Source organism: Sturnira hondurensis, unplaced genomic scaffold (genome assembly GCF_014824575.4).
Source record: "Sturnira hondurensis isolate 20B ecotype Veracruz unplaced genomic scaffold, ASM1482457v3 Scaffold0015056, whole genome shotgun sequence".
NCBI classification, from domain to species: Eukaryota; Metazoa; Chordata; class Mammalia; order Chiroptera; family Phyllostomidae; genus Sturnira; species Sturnira hondurensis.
The window spans coordinates 630,472-645,789 of NW_028087687.1; the positions used below are offsets into that span (position 1 = coordinate 630,472).

The 15,318-nt window shown below is 38.1% G+C and overlaps 1 protein-coding gene across 1 annotated transcript in view; it reads right to left on the reverse strand.

The window, feature by feature from the left end:
* The window catches only part of SLC30A9 (solute carrier family 30 member 9), a 78,077-nt gene that overhangs the window by 51,212 nt on the left and 11,547 nt on the right, over window positions 1-15,318 (reverse strand). Inside the window, exon 3 of the mRNA XM_037064238.1 lies at window positions 1,762-1,824. Within this exon, the coding sequence (XP_036920133.1) occupies window positions 1,762-1,824 (63 nt within the window). The remainder of the gene's footprint in view (window positions 1-1,761; window positions 1,825-15,318) is intronic.

Genomic DNA, 15,318 nt, shown 5'->3' on the forward strand with positions numbered 1-15,318 from the left:
TTATTAAACCGTATTTCTTAAGTAGGTTGCAGACAAAAAGTTTGAAAGCCACTGGATGGCTTCCCATAATGCAAAAAACTGAAGTAAACAAAAGGAACATTTTTATCAGCTAAAACTTATAGGAAGTTTATTACAGACTACGGGTAAAATACTACCTTCTATTAAATTATTTATTATCAAGTATCAAACTGTTCATAAGAAAGACAGAGACATCAATACTGAGATGCCAATTTGGCATCAATTGTAATCTGTGAATTAAAAATTACATTCAATATTGGCCTATGTTCATAAATCATATTATAAAGTGAGACTTTTGGTTATATGATATAAATAAATAACATAAGCAGATAACTGAAGAGCAAGAGCAAAATAACAGAATAAACTCATGTTCTGTTAAAAAGTGACACCTAGTCATTTCACATTCTATTCTCATGTCTATTAACTCATAAATTTTCTGTTCCACTTTCAAGTCCAAAGAGCAACTTAAGACTAAAATTATCTGTAACTGCAGTAGGTAAAAAGACTCTCAACACACGAACTTTTAAAATCAAATGCACAAATAATACTTAAGAAGAACATTTCAAAACTCAAGTCCAATATAAAAAGCAAAATCTTATTTGAGCCCTGGCTGGGTAGCTCAGGTGGTTGGAGCATCTTTCTGTACATCAGAAAGGCTGCAGGTTCAATTCCCCATCAGGGTACATATCTAGGTTGCAGATTCGATCCCCAGCTGGGGTGCATATGGGAGACAACCAACTGATGTTTCTGTCTCCCTCCCCTTTCCTCTCTAAAAATCAATGAAAACGTACCCTCAGGGGTGAGGATTAAAAAAAAACCTTGTTTAAAAAAACAGTATATAAAAATGTTCAGATTTCTTTTCACATGAGTTCAAGTCTCTAAACTGCCAACTTCAAAATCCAGATTAGCTCCTCTGGAGTAGAGAAGGAAATTACATCTCTCTTTTAAAAAGATTAGGGTTTTTTTTTTAATTACTTTGAAGAAATTAAAAAATTCCTTCCAAGTAGCTAGAAATCCCTGTTGGCCTATGTCTGGCCCAGATTATTAATAATAATGTCTGCTATCACATTAATTATTCTTAATGGTAACAGCACCAGGTATCATCTTCAAAATTACCCTACAAAAGAAGTTCCACTTGTAGCACCTAATTATAGAGAAGAAAACTATGGCTCAGAGAAGCCAAGTGAACTGCCCAGCGCCATATAGTTGGTACATGCGGGGGCCACAAATAAAATCCTTCTTTGCCTGACTCTAAAGCCGCGGTGCTCCTAATCACACAGCTACTGCCTCTGTGAAACACGCTGCCTTGGATCAGGGGCCGCAGGTCGGTGGGAGCCACAGGGCGTTACAAGGAACAGAGCTGCAGGCTCCTTACACACGGTTACTCCCAAAAGAGAGAGTCAGACGAGGATGTCCAAACTCTACATGGATTTGAAAAAGTTGTAGCTGAAATGTATTGACCTCTGGTTCTTTAATCACATTACTTTTGTAAAATAATAAAGTAATTAATGGTTTTTCTTTGCCATTACTCAGTTCTTTGGGGTTTTTAGAAAAAAAAAACACAATTACCACAAAATTTGTGATTAAAATGCAAAGTTAACTTCAGAAGAAAATCAGCTTATAAATAGGAGAATAAATTCTACGGTCAATAACCCTAACCCTCATAAAAAGCACTATACAAACTAATTTGATATATTTAATTTTAAAACACCATTATAAAAAAATAGAATAAAATATATTTACCTCTTACTTGGAGAGGTTCTTGCTTAATCAGTGGAGCTTTGAGTTCTGCACCTATATTTTCTGCTGTAAAGATTATTTAAAATTTTATATTAATCAATGGCTTTCATACAGACCTATAAACTTAATTATTAACTAACAATCTGGCAATGTATTAAAAAGGTAATATATCATAGACAAGTTGGATTTATCCTAGGAATGTTAAAAGCACTTAAACATCTAAAAAGCTACTGATTCCCATCATTAACAGATTAAAGGAGAAAAACTATAGAAGCATTTCAGGAGCTAAAGAAAAAGCATTTAATAAAATTCAACACCAATGCAAGTTTCAAACCCTTTCAGAAAATTAGGACAGAAAGGAATTTCTTTACAGGGTAAAACAAACCTAAACATTGTATTCAATGGTGAAGCTTTAGATCATTCCTTTAAAATAAGGACCAAAACAAGGACAGACACACTGTTGATTCCTCTACTTGACTGTTCTTGAGGTGCTCTTCAGTGAAAAATAACCATTAAGAATTACTGAAACTACTGTTCAGCTCCCCCCCCATAAGTAAATAAGCAAAAGGAAGTTGAAATCTACATTAAAACTTTAAGTTGAAACTGGTTGTTTTTACATGCCTAACAGACAACAATATTGCTTATTTTTGTCATAGAGTCAGATTGCTTAATAAGATATAAACAATACAAAGAGAAATGGACAAATTCTGCTAAGTTAAAATTCATAACATCTGTTCATCAAAAGGGAAAAAAAGAAAAGCCTCAAACTGTGAGAATATATTTCCAACAACTAGAATCAACTAAGGATAAGTATCAAGAATATTTAAGAATTCCTTCAGAGACTTCTGGCTAAGATGGAGGCGTAGGTGGAAACACTGTGCCCCCTCCCATAACTAAATTTAAAGACAGCGAAATTTTAGAAACAAAAACGCAGTCAAAACAGTGAAAATTGAACTGTACAGAAGCCCAACAACAACGAACCACTCAGCCAGACTGCATTACAACCCAGCGACTGGGTCGCCCCCCTGATACATAACAGGTGCAAACAGGCCAAACATTATGACTCAAGAACAGCTCAAAGCCCCAGAGCCTATAATTCTAAGTGGCCAAGAAATAGCCAACCTTTCAGACGCACAGTTCAAAACACTGGTGATCAGGATGCTCACAGAATTGGTTGATTTTAGCCACAATTAGAGGAACATATGAAGGCTAAACTAATTGAAATGAAGGGAGATGTCCGGGAAACCAATAGTGATGGAAAGGAAACTGGGACTCAAATCAAGGGAGTGGACCAGAAGGAAGAACGAAACAATCAAACAGAAAAGAAGGAAGAAACAAGAATTCAAAAAAATGAGGAGAGGCTTAGGAACCTCCAGGACATCTTGAAACGTTCCAACATCCGAATTACAGGGGTACCAGAAGGGGAAGAGGAACAACCACGGGTGGAAAACGTATTTGAACAAATAATAAAGGAGAAATTCTCCAGGCTGGCAAAGGAAACAGACTTCCAGGAAATCCAGGAAGCTCAGAGAGTGCCAAAGAAGTTGGACCCAAGAAGGAACACACCAAGGCACATCATAATTACATTAGCCAAGATTAAAATGAAGGAGAGAATCCTAGAAGCAGCAAGAGATAAGGGGATAGTCACCTACAAAGGAGTTCCCATCAGACTGTCAGCGGATTTCTCAAAAGAGACCTTACAGGCAAGAAGGGGCTGGAAAGAAGTATTCCAAGTCATGAAATCCAAAGATCTACAGCCAAGATTATGCTATCCAGCAAAGCTTTCATTTAGAATGGAAGGACAGATAAAGTGCTTCTCAGATAAGATCAAATTCAAGGAGTTCATCATCACCAAGCCCTTATTATATGAAATGTTAAAGGGACTTGTCTAAGAAAAATAAGATAAAAATAGGAACAGTGAAAGGACAGCAAACTCACAGTTACTAACAACCACACCTAAAACAAAAGCAAACCAAGAGGACAGCTAGATCAGGAGGGGAACCATAGAAATGGAGATCACATGGAGGGTTAGCAACGGGAGTGGGAGGAGGAGAAGCAGGGAGAAGGTACAGAGAATAAGTAGCATAGACGGTACGTAGAAAATAGACAGGGGGGAGGGCAAGAATACTATGGGAAATACAGAATCTAAAGAACTTGTGACACATAGACATGAACTAAAGGGGGGGAATGGAGGGAGAGGGGTGTGCAGGGTGGAGGGGAGTGAAGGGGGGGAATGGGACACCTGTAATGGCATAATCAATAAAATATATTTTTTAAAAAAGGGTTCCTTCAGATAAAAGACAACCCACTAGAAAAAAAGGGCTGACAACAAGAACTTGCATAGAAAAGGAAATACAAATAGCTAGTAAACATATGAAGAGATGATTGCCTCATTATTAGTAGAATCCAAATGAAACCACAAGATACCATTTTATAATCTTCAGATTAAGAATATGAAAAAGTATGACAATACCCTCACACACTGCTGATGGAAACATGAATAGACATAAGTTAAAAAACACAACAACCTTGGTAAACAAGTTGACATTATCTAACATAGTTAAACACAAGCATAATTTATGACCTAGCAATTCTACTTCTAGGTCAGTATATTGGGTTGGCCAAAAAGTTCATTTGGTTTTTTCCATTCAGATGCCTCTAGTAGTGCTTAGTTGTCTTTAGCTTCATTCAAAACAATTTTGTTAGACTGTATTGTGACAGCTGCCATATCAACATGCATTTTAAAAAAACATCAAAATTGGTGACTTTTTGTGTAGCCATTTTAATATTGAAGATGAAAGAAAATACACAACATTTTTGGCATATGATGCTTTATTATGTCAAGAAAGGTAAAATGCAACAGAAACGCAAAAAAGATTTGTGCAGTGTATGGAGAAGGTGCTATGATTGACCGAACATGTCAAAAGTACTGTGCAAAGTTTCGTGCTGAAGATTTCTCGCTGGACGATCGGGTACACCAGTTGATGTTGATAGCAATCGAGTCATTAACTGAGAACAATCGACATTACACCACACAGGAGACATACAACATATTCAAAATATCCAATTCAATAGTTATTGGCAAAAGTGAAAAATGAATCTTCTATTTTATGGAAAAAACCATACCAACCTTTTGGCCAACCCTTTAGCTTACAGTAACTTGTCTGAGGGCACAAGAAGAGAGGTATATGAATGTACAGCTTTACATTGTGTTGTTTTAAACTGTAAACAACCTCAATGCCCATAAGCAAGATAATAAACTAACCATGTTCTATTATATAACACTTCACACAGCAATGAAGAAGAATAAACATAATGACTATCTTTAACCCCTTACTGTGTGCCAAGCACCAGGCTAAGTAAGTACTTTCATGTCCCAACTCATTTAATTCACACAGTCCTAAAATATACATGCTATAATTATCTCCATGAAAATTTATGAATTATCAGGATAAACCTTAGCAACAAAATTTAATGAAAAAAGTAAATCACAAAAGACTACTTACTATAAGCTATTATAATAAAAGTACAAACAAAAGCTAAATTAACAATTAGGGACATATATATACAAATGACTAAATCTGTTTCTTTCTCTTTTTTTAAATCAAGAGACAAACACAAAATTCAGGATAGTCAGACTGGATACATAGAGTGAGGGGGAATATTATTAAGACTGTAAGGTTTTGAAGAAACCCAAAACATTAATTCAAAGAACACGAGCACCTCTCTGTTCACTGCAGCATTACTTACAATTGCCAAGGTATAAGAGCATCCCAAGTGCCCATCAGTAGATGACTGAATAAAACAACTGTGGGACATTTACACAATGGAACACTACTCGGCCGTAAAACAGAAAGTTTTACCCTTTGCAACAGCATGAATAGACCTGAGAACTTTATGCTAAGAGAAAGAAATGAAAGAAAGAAAAGTTCTTAGGTTGGGTGGTAAATGCCCAAGTGTCGATTTTACTATGTTTTCTAACTTGTGTAAATACTACATATATTCTTTTATAAGTATCAAATATTTTACAATAAAATTTCAGCTTTAAAACATTTCCCTTATATTCCTATCCTCAGTCAATAACAAAATCGTATTCTGAGTTTATTAATTACAGCTAACATTTCCTAAGCATTTGTCACATGCCAGGTATCACACTGTGCGCTCTGTGTGCATTTAGTCCTTACAAAACTGCTGAGGTGAGCACTATTACCTTTACCTTACAGCTGAAGACACTGAGGCACAGGGAAGTCTTAGAGCTTCCCCCAAAGTCTCAGAACTACCATCTTAAATGTGGAGTTACTGAAGAATTGAAACTCAAGTCATTTTGATTAGTCTGTGTCTAAACCACTGTTGTTTACTGCCTCAATTTTAAAATAATATTTAATTTATGAATAGATGCTTGTGTAATTTCCATGAAGGCAAAGGTTAGAAGTGAAAGCGGAATTAGCAAAATGGAGATTGCTCATAATCTTTTGGTAACAGCAGTTTCAGAAGGAACAGTAAGGATGGAGGCAACAGGTTGAAATGAGAATGTGAGATGATGAAGTAAAAGCAGTATTTGCACTCTGCAGCAGCTGGCATGAAGAATGGAATCAAGGAAAGATTGACAGTATTTTATATAGAAATGGAAATGATGAAGTGAAGGGAGAAATTGTTGGTGTAGGAGATTAAGAGAATAAAATCAGAAGAGCAAAGATTTTGAACAGATAAGATAGTAAAGACCCAGGACACAGATCTCTGAAAACATGTAGAAACAGAAATAAACTGTTTCCACCTTTTCAGAGGAGGAATGTATTTAAACAATATGTAACACCATGAAATCTGACTTCATTAGTGGTACTTCTGGACTCTGCCATCTTATTGTCTGTTTTCAGTTTACCAGTCTTTTTCCTTTGCTTTTATTTTTATTTTGCCTTTCCTGCCACCTGCTAGATAGATCAAGTTTTCTACATCTTCCTCTCACCCCATCCCACATGCTGGTTTCTATTCTCACTGTTTTAATGATTCCACTTAGAAATTTAACATGCATACTTCCCTCTTAATCTTTCTTTTTTTATCTTTATTTTATTTATTTTTTAAAATATATTTTATTGATTATACCATTACAGTTGTTCTATTCCCCCCTTCATTCCCCTCCACCCGCACACTCCCTCCCCCACCATCCCCCCCCCTTAGTTTATAACCACGTGTCTCAAGTTCTTTAGATTCTATATTTCCCCCACTATTCTCGCCCTCCCCCCTATCTATTTTCTACCTACCATCTATGCTATTTTCTGAGCCTTCTCCCCCCTTCTCCTCCTCCCACTCCCCTGTTGCTAACCCTCCATGTGTTCTTCATTTCTATGGTTCCACTCCTGATCTAGCTGTCCTCTTGGTTTGCTTTTGTTTTAAGTGTGGTTGTTAATAACTGTGTGTTTGCTGTCCTTTCACTGTTAATATATTTCATCTTCTTTTTCTTAGATAAGTCCCTTTAGCATTTCATATAATAAGGGCTTGGTGCTGATGAACTCCTTGAACTTGACCTTATCTGAGAAGCACTTTATCTGTCCTTCCATTCTAAATGAAAGTTTTGCTGGATAAAGCAATCTTGGCTGTAGGTCTTTGGATTTCATGACTTGGAATACTTCTTTCCAGCCCCTTCTTGCCTGTAAGGTCTCTTTTGAGAAATCTGCTGACAGTCTGATGGGTACTCCTTTGTAGGTGACTGTCCCCTTATCCCTTGCTGCTTCTAGGATTCTCTCCTTCATTTTAGTCTTGGCTAATGTAATTATGATGTGCCTTGGTGTGTTCCTTCTTGGGTCCAACTTCTTTGGGACTCTCTGAGCTTCCTGGATTTCCTGGAAGTCTATTTCCTTTGCCAGACTGGGGAAGTTCTCCTTTATTATTTGTTCAAATAAGTTTTCCACTCGTGGCTGTTTCTTTCCCCCTTCTGGTACCCCTATAATCCGGATGTTGGAACGTTTAAAGATGTCCTGGAGGTTCCTAAGCCTCTCCTCATTTTTTTGAATTCTCATTTCTTCATTCCTTTCTGGTGGGATGTTTTGTTCTTCCTTCTGGTCCATTCCATTGATTTGAGTCCCAGTTTCCTTTCCATCACTATTGGTTTCCTGTGCATCTCCCTTCATTTCAATTAGTTTAGCCTTCATATGTTCCTCTAATTTGTGACTATAATCAACCAGTTCTGTGAGCATCCTGATAAACAGTGTCTTGAATTGTGCTTCTGAGAGGCTGGCAATTTCTCGGTCGCTTAGAGTTATTGGCTCTGGGACTTTGAGTTCTTCTTGCGCCATCTTTTGGGCTGTTCGTGCCTGTTCCGTAGCAGGATCGGAGCCCTAAAGTGGTCACTAGAGCAGGGCAACTAAGTCGCTGGGTTGTGACGTTGTATGTGGGGGCGGGCTTAAAGAGGGACAATGGCTTCCCTCTGCCGCCTGCCGCCGTGGCCCCCACCGGCACCGCAGCCACCGCCGTCACCAGGCCCACGCGTTTCGTGCCACTGCACGCGAGTGTGCCACCGCCGTCAGCCCTCCACCACTGGGTTCGCCCCCTGGGGCCTGTGTGGTCCGTCTCACTGTGCGCGAATGTGCGACCGTGGTCAGTCTGCCCCACACCCCAACTGGTTCCGGGCTGCCTGTGTGCCTAGGTCAGGGGCCCTGTCCTGCCCGACCCAGCTCCGCTGCTGGCTCCGCCTCTCTTACCGTCCCCATTGAACGGTTCGTAGTTGTTGGACTTCTGTATAATTCCGTTTTCTGGTCTTTGGGTGTGTCCTTGTTCTTCAAACCTTTGTTGTATTCAAACTTGGTTGTGGGAGAAGGCACAGTGTTTCCACGTATGCCTCCATCTTGGCGGAAGTCCCCTCTTAATCTTTCTTAACCATCTGTAAAGTTATTCAGTATCTTTACATTCTTCTAGAACAATAAATAAATCTTTAACCACTGAAAACGACTACCTTACTACTCTTGACTAAAATTTTAAAGGTTTATTTTTTTTATTACCAATAGGTAATTTTACCAACACATTTTATCCATTTCTTGCTCTTCATTGCCTCTTATATCCCAACTCTTCTGTCTCTCTGGGTTTACTCTGCATCGTACAGAAATATACACTTTGCCTTGGCCTTTGTGCCTCAGTGGGTTGGGCATCATCCCACAAAGTGAAAGGCCGCCAGTTTGACTGCTGGTCAGGGCACATGCATAGGTTGCAGCCCTGGTCCCCAGCTGGGGCGAATGCCAGAGGCAACTGGTTGATGTTTCTCACAATGATGTTTCTCTCCCTCTCTTTCTCCCTCCCTTCTCCTCCCTCTAAAAAATAAATGAACAAAATTTTTGAAAAAAAAGAAAAATATATACTTTAAATGACAGCTAGTTGGGGAGAGGTTAGGTGGTAGAGAGATTGAGCAAAAAGGAAAAAGCACTTCATGGACACGGACAACAGTGTGGTGATTGCTGGAGGAAAGAGGGTGTAAGGCCTAAAGGTAATGTTAAAATATACAATAAAGATTAAATTTTAAAAAAAATTTTAAATGTAGGTGGGTTAGTGATCATTGACATTCTCTTTACATATGTAAAAAAGCTTTTATTATGCCTTCACTCTAGAATGATGATTCAGACCAGTGTAAAATTCTAGGGTAACATATACTTTTTTTCCTTTACTCTTCCATGGATATTACTCCAAATCACTCTTCCCTTTGTTTTCTGCATATGGTTTCACATAAAAAGTCTACTTCAAAAGGGCAACAACTGGACTGACAGCATTCTGACTTTTCTCCTTGGAAGCTTTTAAGTTGGGTTGTTTCTTGTTTTGGTGTTTAAATCTGTGGATTTCTTTGCATTTATACTGCTTAATACTCAAAGTATACTTTTCATCTGAAGATCCTTGTTTTTCTCAAATTCTGAAAAATCCTCATCCATTATCTCTTTATTTTCTTCTCTATCATTTCTCTATTCTCTCTCTCTGAAATGCCTATTAAATATAAGCTAGAGCTTCATGCCTCTTAAATGCTTATCATTTTTTTGAAAACCTTTTTGCTTTCCTTTATGCATTCAGGATGAATTCCAATTTATGAATTCTCTACTTGACTATGTATTCTACTTTAATAGACTACGACTATTAAATTTTTATTTTAGTGACTACATTTTAATTTCTAAGATTTCTAGTTGGCCCTTTTCCAGATTTGTTCTAGTTTCATATCTGCTTGTTTCAAAAAATATGAGTACTTAATTTATTCTTTTGAGGAAATTTAATTCACTTTAAAGCAATTCAAGCTGTTATTTTAATATCACCTGGAGTTAATTCATATTTGATAGTTGATTTTTAAACTTTCTTATTAGACTTCTTCATGTATTTTTTATTCTTATTTTTTACTGAGGTATAATTGACATATAACTATAAATTTAAGGAGCATAATTACAGAGGATCCAGAGACACATGAAAAGATGCTCAACATCACTAGCTATCAGAGAGATGCAAATTAAAACCACAATGAGATACCACCTTACACCCATCAGAATGGCCATCATAAACAAAGCAACAAACAACAAATGTTGGAGGGGCTGTGGGGAAAGGGAACTCTAGTTCACTGTTGGTGGGATTGCAGACTGGTACAACCACTATGGAAAACAGTATGGAATTTTCTAAGAAAACTAAAAATGGACCTGCCTTTTGACCCAGCAATTCCACTGCTGGGATTATATCCTAAGAACCCTGAAACACCAATCCAAAAGAACCTATGCACCCCAATGTTCATAGCAGCACAATTTACAATAGCCAAGAGTTGGAAGCAACCTAGATGCTCATCAGTAAATGAATGGATCAAAAAACTATGGTACATTTACACAGTGGAATTCTATGCTGCAGAAAGAAAGAAGGAGCTACTACCCTTTGCAACAGCATGGATGGAACTGGAAAGCATTATGCTGAATGAAATTAAGCCAAGCAGTGAAAGACAAATGCCATATGATCTCACCTTTAACAGGAACTTAAACAACAAGACAAACAAGCAAGCAAAATATGACCAAAGACACTGAAATTCAGAACAGACTGACAGGGACCAGAGGGGAGAGGGGAGAGAATTTCAGGGGAAAAGGGGAAGGATTCACAGAAACTACTATAGAGGACATATGGAGAACAACTAAGGGGGGTGGAAATGGGAGGAAGGTGAGGAGCATGGGGGGGCGGCTGGGATGGGAGTGAGGGACAGAAAACTGTACTTGAACAAGAATTATATTAAAAAATTTTAATTGTTAAAAAAATAAAAATACATAAATTTAAGGGACATAATGGATCGACTTGATACATTTATACATTGCAATATGATCCTTCCTATATTTTTAAGTTTTGGAATTTGCAACGTTATTTTGAACAGGCTATATCCTTTTACTCTCCTCCTCATGCTCCTATGCTTCCAACACAATCCGACCCTTCTATCCTGAACCAGATCTCACACTGGCAGTTGGAAACTCCTATCCCTCAGTCCAGTCTCCAAGCCAGCAAAGGGCAGGTTTCAGTTCCAGTTTGTCCTCTGTACTCCCTACCCTAGAGCCTCAGGTAACAACTGCAAGAGGCTATTTTCAGCCTCCTGTAGCGGGTAGGTGCTTAACCTCAGTGAGCCCGACTCTAGCACCTGGCTGTGAACGTGGCACTTGCAAATCTATTACCCCAAATAAGCCAAACTCCTGGCTGACAGTGCCTGCTTACTGATGCAGAGTCAGGCACTTTCTGTTCCATTTCTTGGACATAGAATGTTTCTGAATCCCGCTATTTCTTCAGTTTTCTCTTTTTATATTTTACCTATCATTCCAGTGAGAAGTGAAACAGGTAGCTTGAAGCATCTATTCATCACAATCACCTTGCTTAGAATTTCTGATTTATCGTCTCTCAGGGCTTTTATGGCTGAATTAAATGTTAATAGACTAGGCACTAACAAAGGCAAAACTCCCTTTGAAATTAAAGCAAAAAATCTTTTATGTAACTTTTAGTGTATTTCTTCATTATTTTTCAGTGAAAGCCAATGACTAAATGACTTAACACAGTATATTATGTTTTGATAACTAAAACACGTACAGAAAATACTGAAAGGCTTTTTTTAACTATTCACAAAACCCTAAGTAGGTTATAATGGCATATTGACAAAGACAGGCTTAAAAACACTTAACTATTTAAATTACCATAGCTTGTAACATTTGGCATGGAACAGTTAAATGATTATCACAATTAGTAGTACTGTTTACCAAGAGAGCATGCAAATTCTAAAGCATCTTTATAGAACCTATATCAAGTTCTTAAAATTCGGCTTTGGTGAACAGAGAGTACGGGGGAGAACAGTGAAAGGGAAGGGGTGGCAGAACAGTGAGCTTCCAACCCTCACCTAGTGTCTCACCAACTGAACTCTACCTTCAAAACTTGCAGACAACCCTCCTCCCCACAACGATCAAAGTCATTCAGCCAAACAGAAAATGAGTTGCTCTGAGACTGATGTCTCCGGATTTTCTTCTCACTACAAACTGTCTAGATGTTACTAACCACGTAGTGTGAAGAATCCCAAATAAGAAAGGTTAGCAAATGGCTGGAACATACGGATGAGTACCTATTTTGCACACTGCCATCTTAATAAACTTAGATGTATCACTGGAGTAGAATTTTTATGGTTTCAATAAGTAACCAGACAGTTTATCCACGAATATCTCTAGACATTTTAAGTTCAAGTCCTGGCTGTTTGCCACACATCTGCTGTCATTAGCAAGATTAAAACTAATTTTACTAAAATTTTAAACATCTGAATGCTCCTTAAAAACTTAAGGGTTCCTTAGCAAATCTCTGCCTCTTGATGAGCTGTTCCTGACTTCATCATTCGATCTGAATTATTCAAAAGTCAATCTCAAACCCTTAAATATACCAATTATTGTTCAATCAAGCAATTACTTGTTATCTATCTGATGGGTAACAAGGCCTAATCTGGCCTAAACTAATTCTGAAAAACTGAGCGCAAAATAAAACCTTCATAAACAATGTATTTCTTTTCTTTTATTAGGATTATTTTTTATAATTGTTGTTGTTCAAGTACAGTTATCTCCACTTTCATCCCACCACACCCTCTGCCCCACCCATCCCCACCCTCAATCCTACCCTCTTTGGCTTTGTCCACGTGTCCTTTACACATGTTCCTTGATGGCCCCAATATATTCCTAATATAAGAAAATAAACTAACATTTTTATTCCAGTCAGCATAGAAAAAAGAAACCTAGTCATGGATTTCAACTTCAAGCATTCTGTATAGAGGAACCAACATTAAGTACTTTTTGCCTGAGTCTATGGTCAACTCCAAAGAGCATTATAACATATTCTGCCCTTAATTCTATTTTTTTATCACTTGTTTCTCCTCCCATTTTGATAATCTAATAAATATGCTTATTTCTAGCGCTTAGGGACTCACTATACTCTCGATTCTTTCCTACTTTAATATCAAACTCTCAATTAATAAATACCCCAGCAGTTCTCCATCACCAAAAGAAAAAGGAAAGAAATTGGCTAAAATTGCAGAGTAAGCCCGAAGGGAAGATGAGACTTAGGGGAAACAAAGAAAAACAGGCATCATAAACATGAATACAGGTTTCTCAATGAATCTAACACCTTATCCTGTGAAAGATCTCCAACTAAAGAAAAGACGGCTTTGAACTGTTTATTATTTTCCACTCTCTCCTCCTGACTATTCCCCTTGGGTTTGCTCCTACCTCTTTAGGCTGCTCCTCCTAAAGTATCCTTTGCAGGCTCCTATTCTTTCGTCTGTCCTTACCCACTGGTGGTTTTGTACTGAGGATTTTATCTGTCTCCAAACTCTAAACACTCCCTGCACTGTCTCAAACATACCCATGCCTTCTGTTACCACCTGGGTATAACTAATATCTCTTAAACCTAAATATCCCAGTTAGAATTCTACACACTCACTCATTTACACATGCTTATTAAACTATGTGCAAACGACTGCTCCACTCACTGAGGTTCCTGATGTCATTGGAATTTCAAACAAGAAGATAAAATAAATAAATATTGAAAACACCAGTCAGTAATAAGTACAATCTACACAGAGAATTAAAATTAGGATAATATTTATGACTGACTGGGTAGCTACTTTAGATTGATTATGAGAATGACCGCAGAGCTGACATTTCAACGTAATATAACAACCAGCAGGGGTTGTACGAGCAGAAGTACACCTTGGAAAGAGAAAGCAACTAGGTAGAGCAAAGGCCCTATAAATGAGAACAAACCTGGTGTTTTCTAAGAGCCAAAAGCAGGTTGGTTTGGATGAAGTGTAATGATCAAGGAAGAGAGTGAAAGCAGGGAGCCCAGGGAGGAGGTCACTGCAAGAACCCAGCTGAGAGGTGCTGATGCCTCACAGCGGGGCAGCACAGGCACAGTTCGGTTCTCGCACCTCACTTCGCTGCACTTCACAGTTTTCACCAACACTGAAGCTAGACCCCCCCCCACCATTAACAAAAAGATTGCAACTTGCTGACAGATCAGATAATGCTTAATTTTTTAGCAATACAGTATTTTTAAATTAAGGTGTGTACATTATTTTAGACTTAATACCATTGCACACTAAATAGAGTACATATAGTGTACCCATATCTTTTATATGCTCTGGGAAACCAAAAACTTTGTGAGACTCACTTTATTGCAATATTTGCTTTAATTGTGGTGGCCTGGATTGAACCCACAATATTCCTGAGGCTTACCTGAAGTATATCCAACTGCCCACTAGCCATCTGTTAAGATGTCCCAGAGGCACCTACAATTTAGGTATCCGAACCTGAATCATCTTCACAAAGTACTCTGCCTGGCTTTGGTTTTCGTAACTTTAGAAACAAATGAAAGCACTACACATTCGCCCGATCCAGTAAGCGGGCATTAACCTTTACTTGACCAGCTCCTTCATTTCCCCCAAATTCAATCACCAACTCCTAACTATTCAGCTCCTAAATCTCTTGAGTTCTTGTATTCCTTTAAAAAAATCATTGCCATTAGCCTGGTCTGGACTCTCACTTGTATTACCGCTTCCTTGGCAATCTGTTTTCCAGTCTGCAACTAGTTATCTCTCTAAAATCTTAAATCTGATCAAGTATCTCCTCAACTTAAAATACTCCAATAAATTTTCATTGCCTACAAAGGCCAAACTGAACAAAACCCTCATCTAACTACTGTTTACCTCCTGAGTGTCATCCCATGGACTTCTGAATTCAAAACTACCAACCCCACCACCAGGGCCTCCACTCAGCAGTTCAATCACACTGTATTACTTGCAAGTTTGCCTTCTTTCTCTACCCTTCATCCCTCCAATATCTACTTTCCCTTCAGGTCCCTATTTAACTATCATTTCTTTACAGAAACCTTTCCTAACCACTCAAGAGTCAAGGGCCCCTCCCAAACGCTCCTGCAGCTCACAGCATTTCCCCTACGACAGCACTTAACTCTACAGTATTTTGTATCTGTTTGCTTAATTTTCTGTTTTACCCATAAAGAGACCATATGATGGTCTCTTGGTGCCATATGGTCCCATATGAC